The following is a 23588-nucleotide window of genomic DNA, read 5'->3' as shown; positions in this document are numbered from 1 at the left end:
GGGAGGCTGGGAGGAGGCGGAAACTTTTTTTTTCTTATTCTCAATAAAAAATTTATATATACATATATTATATAGAATTTTGTGTACACATACATATATACATATATTTGTGTGTATGTATTATGTATATTTGCATGTATACATGTATACATATATTATATACTTGTGTATATATGCATATATATATCACAGAGAAAAGGTTTAAGGGAGAAAGACAAAAGGAGAAATGTAGTTAAAACATAATCTTAAACCAAAATATTAGGCTTTATTTTGTGGCAAGAAAGTGGTGCCAAATTCAAAGCATACTACCATAGTGGCCAACTAATATTTTGAGCAGAATAAACTAAATTTTCACAAATTCAATGATTCAAAAATTTTTTTCCTCAGGAAACATACCTAACACAAGTAAATTGTTTATAAAAACTAAGGGCTAAATTTAGATATTAATGCATATTCCTCCTAGTCCAAATTCACTGCTATAACTCTTTATTCAATTACAATCGTAAAATCTTGGGAGGATAAATATCTTAATGACTTATCAAATAAAGGAAACTGCTGGTGGCTTACAGCATCTGATTTCCTTATGCTGCTCCTTAAATGGTGAGGGCTATCCGCATAACCTTGCTGCAGGAGGGCTTTCCTATCCAAAGTTAGAAGATCATCCACGCAGGCTTCTTCCCCCTGATCGCACTACACAAGGAAGGCAAAAAACAAACCATCAGGCTCGTATTCCCGAAAAGGCTGTTGGAGGGTTCAGAGTACCAGCCAGTCTTGGGATGCAGGCTTCCATGTGTTCAGTTAGATGACCTCTCTGAGCCTCCTTTTTGTCATAAACTGGGAATAACTGTCGATACTGTATCAAAAAATGACAAATGCTTATATATACCTGATATACAGTAGACATTAAGTAAAAGACAGAAATGATCATAACCAACAAAGCATCTAGTCAAGAACCTGCCAGGCTTAACGAGTTTCTCCTCTGGGATTTCTTCTTACTGTCCATCTTCTTTGGAAGGTCACATATTTAAAAGTGTAGAAACAAAGTTTTCTGTACGAAAGATACCGACAGCAGGGCTTTTGGTTTGTCTTGAAAATTAACTTAGTGGATACACATAAAATACTTTAAATAGCCCTGACTTATTAAAATAAATGTTCAGCGATAAACTTTCTAAGTTGACAGCAGAAAAGATATTTCTAAGACACGGGCATTGTTCGCTTTAAGGTTCATGCACACTTGTCAAGTTTCTCACGTTACCTTCTCATTCCTCTTGCTTCCTGCCAGGTCTTGCCGGCTGGTAGCTTTCGCCTTTTCTGCGGTTCTCCGAATGTGCTGTTTGTAGCCCTCCTTCATTTCAGCCGCATATTGCTCATATTTCTGCTTGTACTTGCCTGTGGGTGCTGGCAAATCCTCTGGGATGATGTCCTGTTCCTAGAGGCAACACACAAAGCATGCTGTGCACCCGAAAGCTGGGTCTCTCATAATATTTTTATTGGTTCTTTGGGAATCTCACTTCATAAACCGACCAGACTCACTTCCCATTGCTCCCAGATCCTCCCCACAACCCTTGTGACACACCCTCCTCCAACCCTGAAAAGAGAAAGAAAGAGAGAGAGAGAGAGAGAGAGAGAGAGAGAGAGAGAGAGAGAGAGAGAGAGAGAGAGAACCAAGTTCAGTTTGTGCTATTCATATTGGAGCATGGTCAAACTCCCAGCGACCAGCCCCTTGACTCCTTCCACATCTGCACCCACGCGGGAAGCCATCAGCTGTGGTGACCTACACTTCAACATTCTTCTCACAGAACTCTCTTTGATGGCCAGAAAATGGTATTTTGGCTTTTTGTTTCTTTGGGGTTTTTTGTTTCTTTGGTTGGTTAGTTGTTTGTTTGTTTGTTTGTTTTCCAGACAGGCTTTCTCTGTACAGACCTGACTGTTCTGGAATTTATGCTGTAGATGAGGCTGGTCTCGAACTCACAGAGACCCACCTGCCTCTGTCTCCCAAGTGCTGGGATTAAAGTGTGCACCAGCACCACAGTCTAGAAAAGTTTTTTTTTAAGTAGTTTTTTTCTTGTTGACATTGCCAGGCTTACCATTTACTTTAGCTCTTAGCTCTAAAGAAAACTACTGTAGTCTGTGTTCCAAACAGGAGGGACAATAAAATATCCAGCTGACAGAGCTCAGACCACAGGGGACCTGACCAGAATGGGCGCATGACCTCAGGAATCCTTTACTCTCTGCTCTGCTGAAGGTCTGCTCCAAAAGTGACTTGAAAGAATTAACATCAAGGTATTTTTCTTAGATGTTTTATGTAGCTCTTTGATTTTTTTGATCAAAACAGCCCTAGGAATTAGAGATTAACAACACTAATTAAAAGCACCAGCTGCCATTTCCAAAGTATCACCTTATTTTATTCCTAGTATTTTGTGGCTGCTTGTCAAATTTTCATGGTAGCAAAAGATAATAGAGTCAGTGGGCATTTGTTCTGACTTTGATAAGCACAGATACCGATATATTATATGTGTGTGTGTGGGTATACATATATATGTGTGTGTTGGGAATATATATGTATGTCCAACTCTTGGAGAGTTTTGAGACAGTACAAGTATAACACAAAAGATGACTGAGGCCAATTTTAGAGCAATGGCCACTGTAACATACAAACTAAATGCATACTGACCACTTCGTTCGGATGATACTGTGTATGTGGTCTTTGACATGGCGTAATCCAAGCCAGAGTCGAAGGTAACTGTGGTGGCTTGAGATGAGCGTGCATTGTACCACATGGTGCTTCTGAAAAATTATCCTAAAAAATAAAATGGAATGATAGTACATGCTCATAGGTGCTACTATTGTCAAATATTTATTATATTAAAAAAGTTAAAATTACCTCCTCATCAGAGTCAACAAGGCTTCCCAAATCAAGTGGCGGGACCCTAAAAGAAATAATCTATGCAGCTCATAAAATTTTAAGTGAGTCTGTAATGACAGAAAAATCATTTTCAAATACATTATCTATATACAAAGTCACAATTAAGCTAATGGTGTGTTGTCTACCCTTGCATAGCAGGAAGGGTTGTAGATTTTGATAAATATTTAGTAACTTTTCAAAATGATTATGAAATAGTCATTATTTATAAAATAATAAATGAAATATAATAATAAAAGTATACAAATGTATAATTAAATAAATTATATTTGGAACAAGGGTGGTGCTAAGGAGGTGCCTCAATGACTGAGGCATTTTCCAGGCAGGAGAGTGGTTCAGATGCCCTGAACCCACATAATATCTAGGCAGGTGTGGCAGCTGCTTATCATCAGCACTCGGGAGGATGAGAAGGGCTCCCCAAAGTATAAAGCACACGTGCACACCACAAACATATACAGACACATAAGAAAGGAAAAGGCAATAAGTATTCAAAGTCCACTGTCTTAATGGTTTTCCTGCTCTGCTATTGTAATGCCCTAGGGTATCTTGTGTGCTGTTGAGGTGAGCATGGAACAGGTTAGTAAGATCTATATCTGTGTCATGGTATAACTGCATACATCCCTTTCCAAATCTGCTCACTTTAAGTCAGCCAGCACTGGATTATTTGCATGGAAATTAGCAAATACTAGGAATCAAGATTTGACTTACTATTTTGTTGACTTCTGAGACTTAAAAAGTGGAGGCAGAAAATATTAATAATTCAAATAAAATGTAAGACACCACATATGTAGCTGTCTATTGCTGGGCTACTGTCTTAATTAGGGTTTCTGTTGCTGTGACGAAACATCGTGACCAAAAGGCAAGTTGGGGAGGAAAGGGTTTTTTTGGTTTAAAAGTCAGCATTGCTGTTCATCACTGAAAGAAGTCAGGACAGGAACTCAAACAGGACAGGATCCTGGAAGCAGAAGCTGATGCACAGGCCATGGAGGGGTGCTGCTTACTGGCTTGCTTCCCATGGCTTGCTCAACCCATGTTCTTAAAGAAGCCATGATGGGCATCCCAGGGATGGCACCATCCACCATAGGCTGGCCCTCCCCCTCTGATCACTAATTGAGAAAGTGTTTTACAGCTGAATCTCATGGAGTCATTTTCTCAACTGGGGCTCCTTCCTCTCAGATAACTCTAGCTTGTGATAAGTTGACACACAAAACCAGCCAGTACAGTGGCACAAGAGAATGTTCAGCAATATTATTTTAAGCATTCAAAATTGGTTTCACCAAGCAACCACTCATAATATTTTATAGCAAATAAAAATATCACCCAACATTCACACTGGAATTAGCTCATCACTACAGCCATAGGCTGATTATAGATATCCAGAGAAAAACAAAGCATTCTGTGGGTGTGAATTGCCTAAATGGATTTTATAATAGTTTACATATTTTATGAGCTGTGAAAATTTCTTGCTATATATAATTTATGTAACAAAAGCTTTGACCAACAACATGCATTTAATTTTTATAACGAGCAAATGAAAATGTATAGTAAATATTTAATAATTTTTCACATCCACTATAAACTGTAGATTAGCACACAACTGGAAGACCATTTGCTATACTCTCTCTGACATGCCCCTTACTATTATCTATATTGTGTATTCAGTACATAAGCATAGCTTTTTAACTTAAACGTAACTTAAGTTTCATATCCAGCTGAAGATAAAGGTATCTACCATGTAGAAACAGATGAAATTATTGACCTTGCTTATTTTTAGTCTACAAAAAGTATTACTATGGTGTAATTCAACCTACCAAGTTACATGTCATGTAATCTAAACTACATGAAAAATAATTTTACTTTTCAAATGTATGAAACTATAATATATATGACATATTCTAAAAAAGAAAACTTTACTAATATCAATTACATTCTCAAATTCGTCAACATGACAATTTAAAATACAGGTATAGTTACTATTAGGTAACTTTTACTATGCCAATCACAAAAAGAAGAATGTCATACATTTCTTTAGAGTAAGTATACTTATTCTGATTTCTACATGTATCAAAATGCCCTATAGAATTCCTAAATTCATAGTTTTGTGACGTTATGTGTCATTTTAAATTAAGCTTGAATCTTAAAATGACAAAATGATTTTTAAGAAAGAATTTCTTTTTTTCAGGAAATTGTGAGAACAGCATTAAATAAGAACAACAGAATATTGTCCATATCCCTACCATCCCATTGAAAGAGGCTGTTTTTTTTAAAAAAAAAAATTCTGAAATGATAATATTCAGGCTTTTTCTATGCAGACTTTTCTGCAGTTCACAATAAAATATATGCATATGTAGTTTTTAACTACCAAAGTACAATAATTATGTGGCGGTTCAGCAATGGAAAGGTAAAAAAATGTAGCTCACACAGGTAGGCAGGGATTCTGGATTGCCCATGATCTGGAAGTCCATCCTTGCTTTAATAAGAGAGAGAGAGATAGAATCAGTGTGCACTATACATTAAAAGATAAGCCATGACTGGATGCAATAGAGACAATTACATTTTTCCCCCTGTAAATGCCATAGAAAATGTGCCTCCCGCGACTCTCCTCGTTGTAATTATGACACGGAGGAAATGATGACTAAGACAATGACCACCTGCCCAGCACTGTCAGCTTGGGAAGATGGGTCCTTCCCAAGACTAAAACAGGCAGGAAGACTGACAGCCAGAGGACTGGGCTGGCTCCTGTTAGGTGTATACATGACAGGGATGCTGTACCCATGAGACCTCAACGATGTGGTTGTTTAAACAAGACCTGAAAAACAACATCACCAGCTGTCAGGATGTTGAGGATGGAGGAGAGCTTTCCTGGCCCCTCCCCTACAGAAAGAGCTACAGGCAATTAATGGCTGGTTGAGAGAGAGCGATCCCTCTCCTCCAGGGAAATCCCAGCACTCGGGAGGCAGAGGCAGGTGGATCTCTGTGAGTTCGAGACCAGCCTGGTCTACAGAGCTAGTTCCAGGACAGGCTCCAAAACCACAGAGAAACCCTGTCTCGAAAAACAAAAAAAAAAAAAAAAAAAGCCCCGGATGAGTTAACCAATCCCAAGTAGTCAGTCCTAAGGATATATACATATGAACAACTCTAAAGGGACTCAGCGGGTTATAGTTGTAAATTATATACATACATATTACAATAAAGAGTAAGAAGCCATGGAGGAGGAAGGTTGGAGAGCATGGAAGGAGTTGGAAGGAATTGAGGGAGTAGAAACCAATATAATTATAGTACTCATAAATGAAATTATCAATAAACAAATAAAAATACCAGAGAGAGAAATTGCATTTAGTTGTTCCATGAAACACAGACAGCAGTCTCTTGAGAGTTAAGAAGGATATCTGGATGCCCTTCCTACCCTACTAACATAAAAGCATAAGATTTTCTCTTCAAATACTTTCGTTTGGATGTAAATACAAAAATAGCAAGTTGGTGACGGCTACATGAGCCACAGCTCTGTGGCTTGACTCTATCCATCACGAGTGTCATTAATGTCATTAATGTCTTCGCCTTTTTGCCTTTCAGAGCCCTGAACACAGAGAGTGGAGGTGTTGGTCTCATTCACTGGGTTTTTAGCCTACAGTTCACCATCTTCTCTGCTTTAGGGAGTCATGGTTTTCCTTTAAATATCGTTCCTAGTTGAATTCATTACTGTTGGAATACCAATCCCATCTGTAAGATGAGAGGTTCCTTGAGCTAAGTCTTCATTTCATTGATTGTTGGACCTTTGGTACCCAGTACTATGCTAAGTGGGTTATGAGTACAAAATAAATAAGATTCAGCTGGGCAGTGGTGGCGCACGCCTTTAATCCCAGCACTCGGGAGGCAGAGGCAGGTGGATCTCTGTGAGTTCGAGGCCAGCCTGGTCTACAAGAGCTAGTTCCAGGACAGGAACCAAAAAGCTACGGAGAAACCCTGTCTCAAAAATCCAAAATAATAATAATAATAATAATAATAAAAGACTCAAGGGATTCAGTCATTGAAATTCCATTTTAAATAGTGTACAAGGTAGAGAAAGTTTAGTTTATGATATTTCAAATCTTTTGTACATGTTACACTATATCTTTTATGAATACTAATACTTTCAGTGCATTTAATACACAAAATGATTATAGGATGTGTGATTAAGTATGCGGTTTAAAATGATGTACCAATTAACCATAAATCCACTAGCATGTAATAGTGGCAACACTGAAAAGAAAATGATACTTTCTTCTTCCTTTATATTTTCTCCTTTCTCTTATATTTTCTGCTAATATGTGGGGATTTTTTTAAATAACAATGATAAAGCAATAATCTTAAAATTAAAAAACTTAAAGCTAAATCAATCTATTTTAAAACAATGATTTTCTTCAAATTTGTTGGCCCCAGGCTTCCTAATCTAGGGAACACTGAGCCTAAATATTTGTGAGGGAAAACAGGAGGGAAAGACGGTGGAAGCAATTGAAGGGATCATTCTATAAGAGGAAAATCCTAGGCTTACATACTTGTAGTGAATTCTTTCGTTGAGAAAATAGGCGAGGTTGGTTCCTAGATGCAGCCACTCCTTTGACCTCTAAGTCCATTCAAATGTATGTGTTTCTCATGCAATGTGCTGCTCTTTTAAGAGATAAAACAAATGCAAAATGGTCAGTCCTACTCGAATTTTAAATAATCCATACACGGTACATGTCCATACAGAGAAGCCGTTGTATTTAATTGCCATGGCTAATTATGAATCATTTTTGATTTTATAAACTGAAATCATGTTTTGGTGATGCAAATACATCATGCTTCATGGAAGCCTGCGTGACATGACATATGCCCAAAGAAGTCCTCATCTTGGTAGAATGAGGGAAGGTTCAGTAGACAGCAACTCTGATTATTATTTCATGCCCAGTGTAATCGAACCCCAATTCTTTTGTGCCCTATCTTTTGTGTTTTCCCCACTCCAGATCCTTCTCCTCTTTAAAAAAAAATCACTCACCTCAGGCCAGGAATCCTACTCTAAGAGTAAATTGCCATCCAGAAACAGCACAAATCATCAGATTTGAAAATAATCCTGAAGACACTTCAAAATGGGTTTCTTTTCAGGAACCTTTCAAAAGAAGCAACTTGGAATGCACTAATGCTCTAAGCCAAGCTCCTTTATTTGGTCATATTACAAAAGTGACTACATTTGGAGGGTAGGTTTGTAGCCCACTGGTTCTGGCACTTGTCTGACACCTCCAAGGCCATGGGTTCAATTCCAGAACAAATTACTGTATTCACCATGCTGGCTAGCAACTAAAAAGCTGTGGTGATTTTAATAAGAACTTCTCTCATAGGCTTGCATATTTGAATATTCGGTCCCCAGTTGGTGAACTGTTTAGGAAGAATTAGGAGGTGGACTTGGTGGAGGAGGTACGCCTCTAGGCTGGGCTTTGAAGTTCCAAAAGCCCACATCAGGCTGAGCCTGATATAATCCCTCAGTTACTGCTCAAGGGTCATGTCTGCTTGCCAGCTGCCATGCTCTCTGCCATGATGGTCATAACTCCCCCTCGGAAACTGCAAGAGAGTCCCAGTTAAATGCTTTCTTTTGTAAGTTGTCTCTGTCATGGTGCCTCTTCACGGCAATAGATCAGTAACTCAAACACAAGCCAAAGTTAAGATGGAGACGCTGAGCAGCCAATATACGGCTTTCTCTCTGACACACTGCCAGCCTCCCAGCTTCATACCTTAGCAACTATGGTTGCCATTCCAAATAACCATATGACGTTTTAAACCACTAGACTTGGTTGGCAGTTAATAACAAGAGCAAATAAAAAAGCGAGAATGTCCTGTGCCTACTGTCCCCTGTGCTTCTCCACTGAGTCTTTAGTGTGGTATCGCAACCACAAAGGCTGGTAGTTACTGCCCTTCATATAACATAAATTCTTTAATGAATACTTGTTGAGTCAATAGATAAATTAATGCATCATAAATGTCCATATACACTTGGAATATGCCCATGTTAAATTCATTTCTCTATACCTAACAACACCAATCGCAATGCCAACATACAGGTCTTTCAGGAAACAATCCAGTAAGGTGTTTGCAGCACCAAATAGTGCCAAGGACTCTTCAGTAAAACTGATTTGAAGCTTATAAAATCAATAACTCCAGTGGATGCCCACATTATATCTCAAGACTTAGGAGAAAGCCAAGAAAATGAGCAAATTCAGTCAATTAGGCATGACCTAATTCAGAATGGCACGGCAGAGAAGTGATTCGTTCACAAAAGTGATTCATCCCAATGCAAATAAGAGTGTTCAAAGGGAAATGTTGCCATAAGGGGCACACTGGAGTCTGAAGGATTAGCATCTGCCTACTAGTCCCCCAATTAGAGAATCTAACAATTTAGCTCTTCAAAAGCTAAAATCGCCCAAGCTTCTGATTTTTACACTGAGCAAGCTGAGACCCGGAAAACTAACCATCACTTGGCTTAACCCCATCTAATCTAGTTCATAAACAAGGAAGAGGGAAAAGATTAATAAATACAGTTTAGTACTTAAATTTCATGAGGGACACAGACCCCACCTTGAATCCGTGGTGACACCCACCCAAGATCTGAGATTGAACACAAAATTGTTCCTAATTCAATTAAAATCTTACTTCACCATACCTGGGGTGTGCCAAAAGGAATCCACCTTCCACCTCATCTAGGACTCAAGGGGACAGGGAACAAGCCAAGTTGATTTGACCTAGCAATGTTAGCTCTGTGAAGCCCAGATCCGGAAAAGAAGGTCTGGAAGGAGTATAAACCAGATTCCACCAAGAACTTCCTTCTGGGAGCTTTAGGTCGCCAGCCCAAGGGACAGTTCCCAGCAAACAGGGCCAGCGTCTCAAGTTGCTAGGCAACTGGCGCTGGTTCCTTAAGCTTCCACCTTGCCCTTTTCAACTTCCCAGTAATAAAAGAGGCCTCAAAGCTACCCTTAGTTTCTGCCTGGCCGCCTCTGGGTCTCATGCTGTGCCTCCCTTCCTTCCACCCCGCCACTTCCACACCCTGCACTTTGGGCCAAACTCACCCCAAAGTCTAAAGGATTTCTGCTTTACCACACAACCTCCCAGGTCTGAGAACCCAGCTCTGCCCTAAACCCTGGACTGGAGTAAGAGCACAGGAGGGGACTCACTCAAGCAAGCATCTCCTGCATCAGGAGAGCGCCAAAACCCGGCAAGGATCACGACCCTTGGTGGATTATTCATTTCCACGGTTTGAACACGGTTTCACAGAGCAACTACCAGATGTCCAGGTTAATATTTAAGGAGAAAACAATATAAAAGCATCCTGTATCCCAGCCTATCACCAATTTTCTACCGAAATCTTAGCTATTTCTGCACCATGTCTGGCCCGCAGCTACCTGGCCATAAAGGAACAAGGTTAGCTGATATATTGATAAAGTTCTACTCCGATAACAATTGATGGTATCGTCACCAATGCGATGTCAGAACTGCAAACCTTGAGGCTTAAAATCGTTTCATTTTGTTTGGCTTTTGCTGACTGCGGTAGCTTTTAAAAGCTAACTTTCTTCCAAACATGGGTATCAAAATATGCACATTAAAAACAGCTTCAGATTAAAAATCCAAATCTATTTTGAAGGCACAGAAACTCTACTCACTGGTGGCGATGCAGCCAGCCCGGCATGAATAAGGAGGGTATTTGATCCCCAACACTTGAAAAACCTAATGGAATGGTTAAGCATAGCACTCAGGAATCGGGGGCAGAAGGCTCCCAAGTCTAAGATCAGTCTCAGCTACATAGTGAGTTGAAGAACAACAGCATATGAGCTCATGAGACAAAAGCAAAAGCAAACACAAAACTTAGAAGGATCCCTCTGTCTTGCTACCTTCCCCCACTGCTGGGGTTGTAGGCACACAGGTATGTAATCCTACCTCCTGGGCCATCTCCAGCACCTAGAAAATTTTTATTTGAAGCTCATGTGTTGCTTTCGATATTTATTTTCATAACCACTCAGTCTTTCACGTATTCATCATACACCAGACACCCACAATCTGCTAACGTGCGAAGATTAGAAAAGTTAAAGCTATATGAGCCTAAGGATCATTGCCTTGTATCACTGACCTAATCAGTGATGTTTATTAGGCCCTTTGTGCATGCAAAAGATGAATAAGATACAGTTTCTGTGGTCCAGAAGGTTAGGCGCATACAACCTAATAGTAGCATGCTCGCTCCTTTATTCTGTCAACAAACTTTTACTGAAGGCGCAAAGGACCTGTTTTAGAGAAAAATGAATGGAGAAAGTAAGGCCACTGTTTATGGGAAAGGCACAGCCTGATAGGCAGGAGCTACAGAAATGGACATAATTTCAATTAGCAATTGATTCCATGAAGAAATATGAACGCCTTCATGTACAAACTGAAGAAAGATCAGGGGAGACTTGAGGAGCAAGGAGCATCCTTGTCAAGCTGATATATGTCACTGAGCCAAAAAAAAAAAAGGGGGGGATACACATAAATGGTACCAGTGTATCTTCCTAGTTGAGTTATATAATGGCAGAGGCATGTAGGTATATACACAAGCATGCACGTGGACCATTAGTCTGTCTGAGTCCATGAGAACACACATGCCTATATTTGTACCAGTGTGGGGGATGTGAGAAACTCAGCTTGCCCGTGTGTGTGACATCACAGCAGTGCACGCAGCAAGCCCTCATCAGCAAATAATAAATCAGAAACACGTCTTCTCTCGCTCCATAGAAATCCTACTAGAATCCTCGGATTTATTGCTACTGCTGCTGTTGTTTGAGTTTATGTTGTTTCTGTGTCCCTGTCATAACATAAACTTCTGCTTTCTGCTAAAGGAAAAAAATGGTAACTGGTTTCATATAAATAAGTTTTTGGTGATTTGTTTGGCTGGTGAGGTTAGCTGATTAGGACAGAACATTCAGTGAGCATCAACCTGCATTTGCTTGAACTAAATGTCCCTGTAAATAACCTAAATATTTCATTCAACAACCTGAGTATTAGAACTACTAACCTAGAAATACTGAAAGATACCGTTAAATATTACAGAAAACTTGTGGTTTATCACCAAATAACAGCAACTGACAAATAGATTTAAAGCATTAAAGCCAAAGGGAGTAGTCTTATGCTTGGTTTTCAGGGAAGTGAGCACCAACATACACTGTTCGAACCCTGGGTGTCACAGCACAGATGATCTAGAATCTGCTAGCATCCATCCAATAGGCAGGTTCTAAATTATCAGAAGGTAAGAGTTTTGCCAGAAGAAACTCTTTGGCTGTAATTTTCCACATGGCCTGTGGAAATTACAGCAGTAGCAATAAATCCGAGGATTCTAACAGGATTTTTATTTTCATTTTTCCAGCTAATCACTCGAAAGGAAATTGAAGCAAAATCCTGAATATTTCACAAGGTGATAACTGAAGGCCACAGCGTTCGCCAGTTGCCTAGTCTATATTTTCAGTGTCTGAAGAAAGGGACAAAATAATACGTACTTTACTTTAAAAGAATATAAAAACGAATCATGGAAATGGACTCTAAGAAACTCATAAATTATTTGCTCTTATGCCCCCAGCCTGACAGGATCTCAGCTCTTGACTAGCCTGGAACTCGATGTTTAGATCAGGCTGGCCTCAAACACTCTTACAGAGATCTCCCTGCTCCTGCCCTGCCTCCTGAGTGCAGTGATTAAACCGTCTGCTCCAACCGTCTGCTCCAACGTGTGCGGGAAAGTCCCGATATTTTGTTTGCATGGGCCTGAGCCATCTTCAGCACCCTGTAACATCCTCTTTCACAATCTAGAAACTCTGTGAGGGGATTAGCTCTTCAGAAAGCAAGTTAGTGGATTAGAAAGAACTGTGCACCAGAGGGCGCTTCAGGCTTTCCCTGAGAGTGTAAGACCTGGCTCAGAACTCCCTGGGCGTCAGTCTCCATGGCAACACTGAAGGCAGGGAAGAAGTCTGCGGATCACTGCACAGCCTAATCAGAAGGCAGAGCCAGGGTAGAGTTTAATAATCCCCGTTCAGGCATATTCACCAGGGCTGTACTCTACGTCCTTGCATGGCCCTGACGAAGAAACTTAAGTGTTTCTGGACCCTAGGCCTATGTTTGGTAGTCAGCAAACTTTCCAAACTGGTCAAAGTTCCCTATGTGCCAACTATCTATGACCCGGGATTTATACACGAGTGTGTCGACCGCCATAACGAAATGCGAGGCAAGGTGACGCCCTCGGCAGCCAATATGCAATACCTGGTGAGACAGGAGGCGGGGTGCTGTCCGGAACGATGCGTTTAAGCAGGAGAGGGCTCGTAAATCAACCGTTCTTTTTTGTCTTTCAACTGCATCTCATTTGATCCCCAATTAATTACTTCTTTTAAAAAATGATGTCTTTAGTAAAGAGCTAAAATTAGCTGAAATTTAATTTATTACAATTAGGATGATTTTATTGGAAAGAAATATGTATTAATCAATTTAATCTTTTTCTTTTCTTTTTTTTTTTTTTTTTCAGCATTGGGACAAGGACTTAGCACGGTTGGCCAAATCATGGACTAGGAAGTGCAAATATTCACATAATCCCTGTACTGCAAAGCGATATAGCTGCACTGTGGATTTTGACTTTATTGGAGAAAATATGTATTTGGGGCCAATAAACAGTACACCAAAGGAAGTTATTTCTCTTTGGTATAGTGAAGGAAAATATTATAATTTTGACGATATGACCTGTTCGAAAATTTGTGGCAATTATACACAGGTAGGTACTTAATGGGTTATTAATTAGTTCTTGTGTTTATTTTAGTGACAAGAAACAGTTTTTGGTATTTTCTTCTATATTCATTAAAAAAACACTCCATTTTATTGCATATCCCATTAATTGAGTGTAGCTTTTATGATCTTTAAAAAATGCTATTCTGCTGTCATTTTTCTTTACATTACTTACAAGAAATCTACTGTAACCCTCTTGTTCAGTCCTGTGGCTTTTCCACACCTATGACTGTGTTTACTTCTTTCCAGTCCTGATCAACTTTCCATGAGGTTCCAGGGTCATCTCCACCTTCCTTGGGCTTTAGAATCTTGAGCTTACCATACTAAGTCTATAGTTTAAAACACATTTGCGAAATACGGGTTGCTGTTTTTTTTTCTTTTTAATTTTTTTATTAAATTTTTTTATTAAAAATTTCTGCCTCCTCCCCGTCTCCCTTTTTTCTCCCCCTCACCTCACTCTCCACTGCCCCACTTCCCTCCCTCTCCAGTCCAAAGAGCAGTCAGGGTTCCCTGCTGTGGGCAGTCCAAGGTCCTCCCCCCACCTCCATCCAGGTCTAGGAAGGTGAGCATCCAAACCGGGGAGGCTCCCACAAAGCCAGTACATGCAGTAGGGTCAAAACTCAGTGGGTTGCTGTTTCTTATAAGAGTTCCTTCTCCCTTCCCTCTGCCTAGCTAGCAACCCCTACCAATGTTGGAAGTGTGCTTGAGCCAAGCCGCTTTGGTGCCTCGATTATGTTTATGGAATTTTTCTCTCTGTGATCATTCTGATAATTTTATTCCTGTGTCTTTAACTCACAATCATTTCTTCCATATGCCAATGTCACACGAATATGATTTAGTTTACTTTCTTTTTCTTTTAGACTTGAAAATATAATTATATTATATTCCCCCATCCCTTTCTCCTCTCAATCACTTCTCCTGTCCCCCTGCTTGCTCTCTCTCAAATCATGCCCTCCATGTCTTTAATTGCTATTATATATGTATGTTTTTCTAAATACATAAATACAACCTGTTCTGTCTGTAAAATACTACTCACATATATGATGTCAAGACTGACCACTTGGTATTGCATACCAAGTTTGGGGAAGACTATTTCTCCTACTCCTAGTGTTCCTCAGTTGCCTGTAGATCTTGGTCTAGAGTTGAAGTCCAGTGAGATTCCTTACTTCCTTGTTAGCATATCTATTGGTATCCTCTTTCTTCAGGGCTGGTTTTGTCATCTGTGTTGATGAAGCTTAATGGGTTTAGCTTACACTCCCTCTCCCACTATGATCCCTATACATTGTGTGCAGGACCCTTGTGTACACGTATAGATGTACCAACTGAGGTCGGGCACCACATGCTTTCTGCATTGTAGTCTTCTGTACCAATATCCATCTATTGCAAGAAGATGTTTCTCGGATAAAGGGTATGACCTATACTTTTTTGTGAATATTGAGATAAATATGCAGAATGCAGCCAAAAACTATGCTGCTTTGGAAAAGTGGCAGTTGTAGGTTCTCCTCCAAATTTATGATGTCACTCTCTAGGTAGCTGGCTGTGAGTTCCTTCTTGTTGATAGCACCTTATGAACAATTAGAGAACTGTTGGTTGCTGCCAAGGTATTTTTGAGATCTCTTCTGTATAATACCTTGTCACCTGCAATTAGGATAGTTTGACATCTTTCCTGTTGCCTCCCCTTTGATTTCCTCCCCTTGTCTTACTGCTCTAGTTTGTACTTTGAACACAATATTGTAAAGCAGAGGGGACAGTGGACATCCCTGTCTCATACCTGGTTTCATTTTAGTGCCAAGTTTTTACCCATTGAAGATGATGTTGGCTATACATTTCCTATTTGTGCCTTTTATTATGTTGAGGTAGGTTCCCTCTAATGTTATTCTCTCCAGTCCTTTCTTGTCATTATTTTTGTATTAAAATAATGGATTTTTGTCAAAGCCCTTTTCTGCATCTATTAATACAATCCTATTATTTTTATCTTTAAGTCCATTTATGTGCTATATTACACTTATTGGCTTGTTATATTGAACCATCCCTGTATTTCCAGAATGGAGCCAACTTGGTCATGGTAGAAACCTTCCATTGCTTTTGTATGTCTGCAGTCTAATTGCAAGAATTTTGTTGAGGATTTTTGTATTTATGTTTTGTATCTATGTTTTTTTTTAAACATGGTTTTGATGTTACATCAGTTTTGGCTTCATAGAAACAATTTGGATGTATCCCTTCTGTTTTGCTTTTGTTTGTTTATTTTTCAGTTTAAGAATGATTGGCTTAATGTAGCATGATTAATAAAAACTCAGAGACAGATGTTGGTGTTCAATCTGAAGATCAGAAATGCAAAACAACCAGCCACTGGCTCTTACCTCTACTTCAGTCTCAAGCCGAAATCCTGCCTCCAGGAATCTCAGAATGAGACTGTCTGAGAGCTGTCTCCCTCCCATCTTATATTCCTCTCTAGAGATGTCATTAAAAGTGTGCACCACTACCACTCAGTTTCTATGGCAAACTAGTGTGGTTATTGAGATTAAAACTGTGTTTTACCACTGCCTGGTCTGTTAGGATGACCAGTGGGGCAGTTTTTACTGTCTGATCTTCAGGCAAATTTTATTAGATCTTCTTTGAAAATCTAATAGAATGTTGCTTGGAATCCACCTGGACTATTTGAGTTGGAAGACTTCTGTGCCCTATTTCAATTTTTTTAATTGGTTATGGCACGGTTGAGCAGCCTTTGGATATATATCCAAAAGTGGTATCACTGGATCTTGAGGTAGGTTGTTTCCTAATTTTCTGAGAAATCACCACATTGATTTCTGAAGCAGCTGTGCCAGTTTGCACTCCCATCAACAACAAAGGAGTGTTCTCTTTACCCCACAATCTGTCCAGCAAAAGTTGTTACCCGTTCATTGATCTTGGCTGTCTTACAGGTGTGAGATGGAATCTCAGAGTTTTTTGATTTTCATATCTCTGATGGCCAAGGATGTTGAGCATTTCTTTAAGTACCTTTCAGCCATTTTAGACTCCTCTTTTGAGAGTTCTCTATTTAGGTCTGTACTCCATTTCTTTAATTGGATTATTTGTTCTCTTGATGACCAGTTTTTTGAGTTCTTTGTATATTTTGAAGATCAACCCTCTGTCCTATGTGGAGTTGGTGGAGATGTTTTCCCATTCTATAGGTGGTTGTTTTGTCTTGTTGACTGTGTCCTTTGCTTTACAGAAGCTTCTCCGTTTCTGGGCATCCTATTTATTAATTGTTTCTCTCAGTGTCTGTGCTACTGGGGTTATATTCAGGAAATAGTCTCCTGTGTAAATGGGTTCAAGCATATTTTCCACTTTCTTTTCTATGAGGTTTAGTACAGTTGGTTTTATCTTGAGGCCTTTGATCAATCTGGACTTATGTGTTGTGCATGGCAAAATATATGAATCTATTTTCATTCTTCTACATCATGTTGATATCCAGTTGTGCCAGTACCATTTGTTGAATATGTTCTTTTTTTTCATTTTATATTTTTTGCTTCTTTGTCAAAAATCAAGTGTTCATAAGTGTGTGGATTGATATCCAGGTCTTTGATTCAGTTCCATTGGTCCTCTTGTCTGTTTTTATTCCAATACCAGGCTGTTTTCATAACTGTGCCTCTGTAGTAGAGTTTGAAGTCAGGAATTATGATTCCTCCAGAAGTTCCTTTATTGTACAGGATTGTTTTGGCTATCCTGGGTTTATCGCTTTTTCACATAAAGTTGAGTATTGTTCTTTCAAAATCTATGAAGAATATTGCTAGGATTTTATGGGCATTGCATCGAATCTGTTAGATTGCTTTGGATAATATTGCTGTTTTTACAATGTTAATTCTTCCTGCCCAAGAGCATGGGAGCTCTTTTCATTTTCTTCAATTTCTTTCTTCAATGATTTAAAGTTCTTGTTATACAGGTCTTCCACTTATTTGGTTAGAGTTATCCAAGATATTTTCTGTTATTTGTGGCTATTGTGAAGAGTGGTATTTCTATGATTTATTTCTCAGCCCATTTATGATCTGTGTAAAGGAAGGCTACTGATTTTTTCAAGTTATTCTTGTATCCTGTTACATTAATGAAGAGGCACATGAGTTGTAGAAGTTCCTTGATAGAATTTTTGGGGTCACTTATGTAAACTATCATATCATTAGCTGGTAGTGAAAGTTTGACTTCTTCTTTTCTGATTTGTACTGGTCTTTAATTCTTATGGATTGTTCTATCTTGAGCCTGGAGTATCTTCTCTACACATATGCTATTTAATACTTTTCTGAGTAGATGAGAATCTCATCCCATGACAATTTTGACTACTTTAGTGTTGTTCCATTTAAAATCTCTACCTACCTTTTCTTCCTAAACTCTCAGTTAAGATCTCCTATGTGAATTCTTCAACTTATTCCCCTCCCACACCATGATCTCAAGAGTCAGAAAGGCAATAAGCTGACTGCAGTTGCATAGGTCGTATCTTTTTTGAATGTTTTAACTCATTATCTTTTGCTATCTGATGCCCAAAATCTTGAAAACACCATTTCTTTTACTTTTTCTTCTTATTTTTGTGGTTGTATATAGAAATAGAAATCTGTCCTTATTTCTGCATTTACATCTAGACATGTTCCAGAGGCTGCGAAAGCAATGGAAGAAGCTAATTTGCTTAACCAAACTCACTCATGCATCTAAGTTGAATTAGCATTTGGTGTCCTACCAAAATTACTTTGTTAGGCTATATAATTTGATTGTTTATGTCCTTCTCAAGGCAAAGCAGTTCCTCTTGGTATCCGCAGGGTAGAGCACAATGACTGACTTATCTGCTGCTCTGTAACCGTCCTTTCAATAAGCCCAGGAATATCCTGAATAGTAGTAGTATCAGCATCATGTCGAGCAAATAGTTTCCATCACTGATTCAGTGAAGAAGAAGCTCACAGTTGCCATGATTTATGGACTTCTATTTTCTCTTCAACAACAAGATGCTCTTATATATCTAGATGTTTTCCAGGACACCAGAGTAGATTCTATTGATAAAGATGAGTTTTTCTATTGCTCGTACAACTGGGAAAATGGGATTTGTATTCAGGCTTTCTTTCCCCTGCCATCCAATTCCCAAATAACCACACTGAGACTTATTATTAAATATAAGTGCTCAATCAATAATTCAAGCTTGTTACTAGCTAACTCTTACATTTTAAATTAAACCTTATTTCTTATCTACACTCTGTCACATGGCTCAGTAGAGAGAGTTCATCTCCTACTTCCTCTGCATCTCCTCAGGACTCATGAGACGCCTCTTCCTCTTCTTCACGCTCTCTTTTTTGTCTTCCGTCCCACCTAGCCTCTATCTGTCCAGCAATTAGCCAGGCAGCTTCTTTATTAATTCAATCACAGTGACATATAGTCACACAGTAAAAATAATATTCTCCTGAAATCCAATGTCAAGTGTCCTGATAAAAAGAAGAAAGGCAGACACCTAAAAGACTGTGAGTGAGCTTTTGTACTTTCTCTTGTAGTCATGAAAAGAGAACACGTTCTCCAATATCCTTTACATCTTAAAACTGTTATGTCAGGCAGGGGGGATTAGTCTTCGCTGCCATGTAAATGTAAACAGAATAATGGGATATTTGGTCTTCTTCATTAATACGTGGTGAATGCTACTAAATAACTGGGAATAAATTTATTCTTTTTACTCATTCAAAAGTATGTCTTGATAAATGTTTCTATGCTTAAGGCAAACTGGTGCCTTGCATTTGTTATTCACTTATTTTATGAATACAACATATGTATAAGTTTTATATCTAGTCCATTCCAAGAAAGGACCACAGTTTAAAGCTATGTGCTATCAATATGTCTATCATTCTCAAACCTAACAATATCACAGTGTAAACAATACTTAGCAGGGCTGTGGAGATGGATGAATATTTAAGAGCACTCTGATGTGCAAGCAGAAGGACTTTGTTTTGAATCCCTGGGTCCCATGTAAAAATCTGGGCATTGCCATCTATGACTAGAATCCCAGGACCAGCAGGGGTTTGGGGGGAAGTATAGGCGAGACAGGAGGATCCCTTGGCTTCTCTGGCCAGACAGCCTTCAGCAGACTGAATGAGAGACCTTGCTTCCAGAGAATACGGTACAGAGCAGTAAGTCAGGACTCTAACATCTTCTTGCTTATATGAGTGCAGAAACCCATGCACCTAAACATACACAGAAGCAAACCCCACACACCGCACATTCACACAAATACACCGAGCAAATAGAATTTTGTAGTACAGATACTAAGAAACCAGAGTCTAAATATTCCTTGAAAATATATACACTTGCCAGTGTTCTATTTCAAGAACTTTTTAATATTCAAAGTGAACAGGATCCTTTAATACTTAGCCTAATCTTATTTTTATTAAATGAGAAACTAGCTCAGAAGTCATCTGCCATCCTGAGCCAGGTATGTGTTGAGAAGCAAAGTTTATCTCTTGGTCCTCAGCTATCCATGCCTGTTCCTGAGCTTTGCTGTCTTCCAGGCAGTCAAATATCCATTCAAGTATGTTTAGCAAAATAATGAATTACAGCTATACTTCAGCCGTGAGAAAAAGAGATTGGACTCTCAATCTGTGAAATAGTGTCATTTATTTTCTTAATGAAACTAGAAAGTTTAAAAAGCTAGAAAGTCTATTTGGTTAATTTTTTCACTGATTATTTCTTTTCTATGGAGGATATGTAAAATGTCTTCATTTGGAGAAGAGAAGATATTCAGTTCTATCATTGACTCAGGAAACTGGAAATGTTCATCATTCTTTAGCTCTTGCTTATGGTCCATTTTCCCTACAAAGCTTTTACTTTTGAAAATAGTTTTTCTTACAGCTTAGAAAATATGAAAATTTGACATTCTTATGTTTGACCTTAAGAAAATGTTAAAATTTGACATTCTTATGTTTGACCTTATAATAAACTTCACATGTTCTTAAACCATATCTATCTTGTGACTTGACAAAGGTAACATTATCATCGGAAACTTCAAAATGCACAATTTAGGAACATTTTTTTTCTGAGAAGATAGTAAATCATTGTCTTCATTCCTAGTCTGATTTTGATGTTTCTTATAATATGCCCCTCGAGAGAATTAAAATATATTTTCTAAGTTATCTAGAAGAAATTATTTTAACAGTGTATTACATTATGATTTAGTTATTAAGATATCCTTTTGGTTTATGATGATTATTTCTGAAAGAAAACCATTTATATTGCCCTTATGAAAGCTGCTTTAACAGAAAATAACTTAGATCTATTAGATACATCTAATATATATGTTAGATATTAGAAGAAATGTAATAAGCAAATATGTACATATATACTAGCATAATGAATTGTTTACATGGACTGTCTTAATACATTACTCTTAATTCCTTTTCTTATAGGTAGTTTGGGCCAAGACATTTAAAGTTGGATGTGCAGTTTCAAATTGTCCTAATCTTTTGGGAAGATCAGCTGCACTATTTGTGTGCAATTATGCACCAGCGTAAGTTGATTTAATAAAAAAAAAGTCCTAAGTTGATAACAAATGTTTACAAAGCTGTGTGTGATAGAGCACACCTTTAATTCCAGAGCTCAGGAGACAGAGGCAGTTGGATCTCTGTGAGGTCCAGGCAGTCCTTGGTCTACATAATGAGTCCCAGGCCAATCAGTGCTACATAGAGACCCTGTCTCAAAACAAAACAACAACAAAATGGCACAAATATTTACAAACAGTATCTTACACTAGACCCTAAAGTATTTTTGATGACATCTCCCTGAGCAAAACTAATTTAAGAAGTGAAAATAGAAGAGTGACAAAGTATTGCCTAAATGAAAAGCCTCTCCTCTCAGAGAAGTTATTTCTTAATTCTAATTAGGAGAGGCTGGGACGATGACTCAACTAGTAAGCTGTCTGCCTTTAAAGCATTAGAAGCTGAGTTTGGTCCCTGACACCGATATAAAAGGCCAGCACTATGGGCGCACCTAAAACACCAGCCCTGCCAGTACCAAATGGGCAGAGTCAGGAAGATGCCCAGTGCTTGCTGGCTTAGCCAGTCAATGAGCCACAGGGTCATGGTAAAACTGTCTCAGAAGGTATGCTCAAGATGATTGAAAAAGACACCCAATATTGGTCTTAACACACATGTACACACATACATGAACAGAGGCAAAGGTAATATAATATAAACTACCATAAGATTACTGAAATTTAAAACTAAAAAAGTCATCAAACACCACTCTAATGAATGTTAACAATAGAAGAAGAAAAAGAGCGATATTGTTTCCTTAAGGGTTCTTTCTTTTGGAAGAAAGAATGTCATTTTTAAATGTGCTATGGGTGGATTCTTGCTCAAATGAAAATATAAACACAATGAGGTATAAAAATGAAATTTTAAAACTCTAACCCAAATATCTACTAATATAAAAGGAATATTTAAACAGGTGATAATGTGATTCTTCAAGAAACAAAAATTTGAAGATAGATATTTGTAAATAAAAACACAAAGAATAAATATATAGAAATGATAAAAAAAAAAAGAAGGTAAGACATGGTATGAGGAGACAGAAATGTGATCTACTGCTGTTCTTGCTTCGCTTTTCATTGAGCAGCTAAAATAAGGACAAACACTGCCCCAACAGCTCAGGCCAAATACACTTTCTCCCAATGCAAAACGATGGCTGCCATGCAACATCATATTTCTGAAGAAGAAATCAAGAAAGACTAACCATTGATGAAAATCACGAAAGGACAGTATCACTTCCTATAATTCAGGCTTTTGAAAAGAAAGAAGGGGAAAGAGGGGATTGGAGAAGAGAGAGAAAAGGGAGAGAAAGATAAAGGAAGGGAAGAAAAAGAAAAGAGAAGGAAGGAAAGAAAAAATGAACGGGGAACATTTTGATGGCTTGTTAGTACATAGGAAACGGGTCTTCTTTTGAACAATAGTTGTTGTTGCTTTTTCTTTTTCACAGTCGTGACTTAGTGAAAGGCAGAAGCACCTTGCTTAAATGTAGGTGAAAATTTAAAAGCATCATTGACTCATGAGTGGTCTCCCTTTTTGCAGAGGAAATGAGAAGAACACCAATCCTTACAAAAAAGGGGAATTCTGCTCCATGTGTAAAGCGGAAGACTGCGTCAGTAATCTCTGCTGTAAGCAAAAAAGAAAAATAGTATCGTACTTAGACAGATGTGTTTCCTTAACTTCATTACAATTTTACATGGGGTCTCTTCCGTTTCCAGTTTCTATAAGACTTGATTGTTTCTATGAGAATATAAAGCATTTTCTATAAGTTACATATAAATACATTTAGTTCAGAGAATTACACCCTTCACTATTTCCCCTTTCAAGGAAAAAGACAAAAGCAAATTAAGTACAACTGAGATCTAGTTTGCTGCTGTGCACAAAGTAGCTATTGGTTGAAGTGTGCATTTGCATTTGTTATAACCATGGTTACTTACTTGTTATTACTAGAATATTCAATTATTTAGAAGTAAATACCAGTCCCCATCAGAACTGTTATTAAAAAATGTTTATCTTCCATCATCAGTTTTTTTATTAATCCTATTTGCTGTTTGACAGCTTCTTAGCTCTATATTATCCACTCTCATTACTCTACACCCCCTCATCCGTATCAAACTCCCATTATTTCTACCAGTTCCTTCCTCACACTCTAAACGTGCACTTTTATTCTGCGAGCCATTTACTTTAACGAGAGTCATTATGTGACCATTGGACTGGAAATGCTCATTGGAGCCAATGAGGTCATCAGTGGATACACAATCAAAGGCAGTGATTCCTCATTACCTGAAACTACCAATAGAAGATAGTTCTGGGGTAAGGCGCAAGGGGGTCCCTTGGCTCCTTCCTCCATTCTTCCT

General features: G+C 38.4%; 2 protein-coding genes across 5 annotated transcripts in view; one reads left to right on the top strand and one right to left on the bottom strand.

The window, feature by feature from the left end:
- Caps2 (calcyphosine 2) overlaps positions 1-10052 on the bottom strand; it is a 38851-nt gene extending 28799 nt beyond the window's left edge. Inside the window, exons 1-7 of one of the 4 annotated variants that reach the window (XM_050135616.1) lie at positions 9997-10052; positions 7459-7570; positions 5344-5393; positions 2885-2930; positions 2675-2800; positions 1256-1429; positions 568-690 (exon numbers count right to left, since the gene is read on the bottom strand). In XM_050135616.1, the coding sequence (XP_049991573.1) occupies positions 568-690; positions 1256-1429; positions 2675-2800; positions 2885-2930; positions 5344-5393; positions 7459-7536 (597 nt within the window). In that variant the 5' untranslated portion in view covers positions 7537-7570; positions 9997-10052. The other 3 variants (XM_050135615.1, XM_050135618.1, XM_050135617.1) reach the window with 3 other exon arrangements.
- Positions 10053-12967: 2915 nt separating this feature from the next.
- On the top strand, positions 12968-23537 carry Glipr1l1 (GLIPR1 like 1). The gene is made up of 5 exons (XM_050135511.1): positions 12968-13201; positions 13458-13700; positions 21115-21215; positions 22774-22859; positions 23407-23537. Exons 1-5 carry the CDS (start codon positions 13010-13012, stop codon positions 23535-23537), a joined length of 753 nt encoding a protein of 250 aa, XP_049991468.1. The 5' UTR covers positions 12968-13009.
- Positions 23538-23588: the final 51 nt, after the last annotated feature.

Source organism: Alexandromys fortis, unplaced genomic scaffold (assembly GCF_014885135.2).
Source record: "Alexandromys fortis isolate MF-2015 unplaced genomic scaffold, M_Fortis_MF-2015_v1.1 scaffold_24, whole genome shotgun sequence".
Lineage (NCBI taxonomy): Eukaryota > Metazoa > Chordata > Mammalia > Rodentia > Cricetidae > Alexandromys > Alexandromys fortis.
The sequence above is the reverse complement of the archived record's forward strand: the minus strand, read 5'-3'. Positions and strand labels throughout refer to the sequence as shown.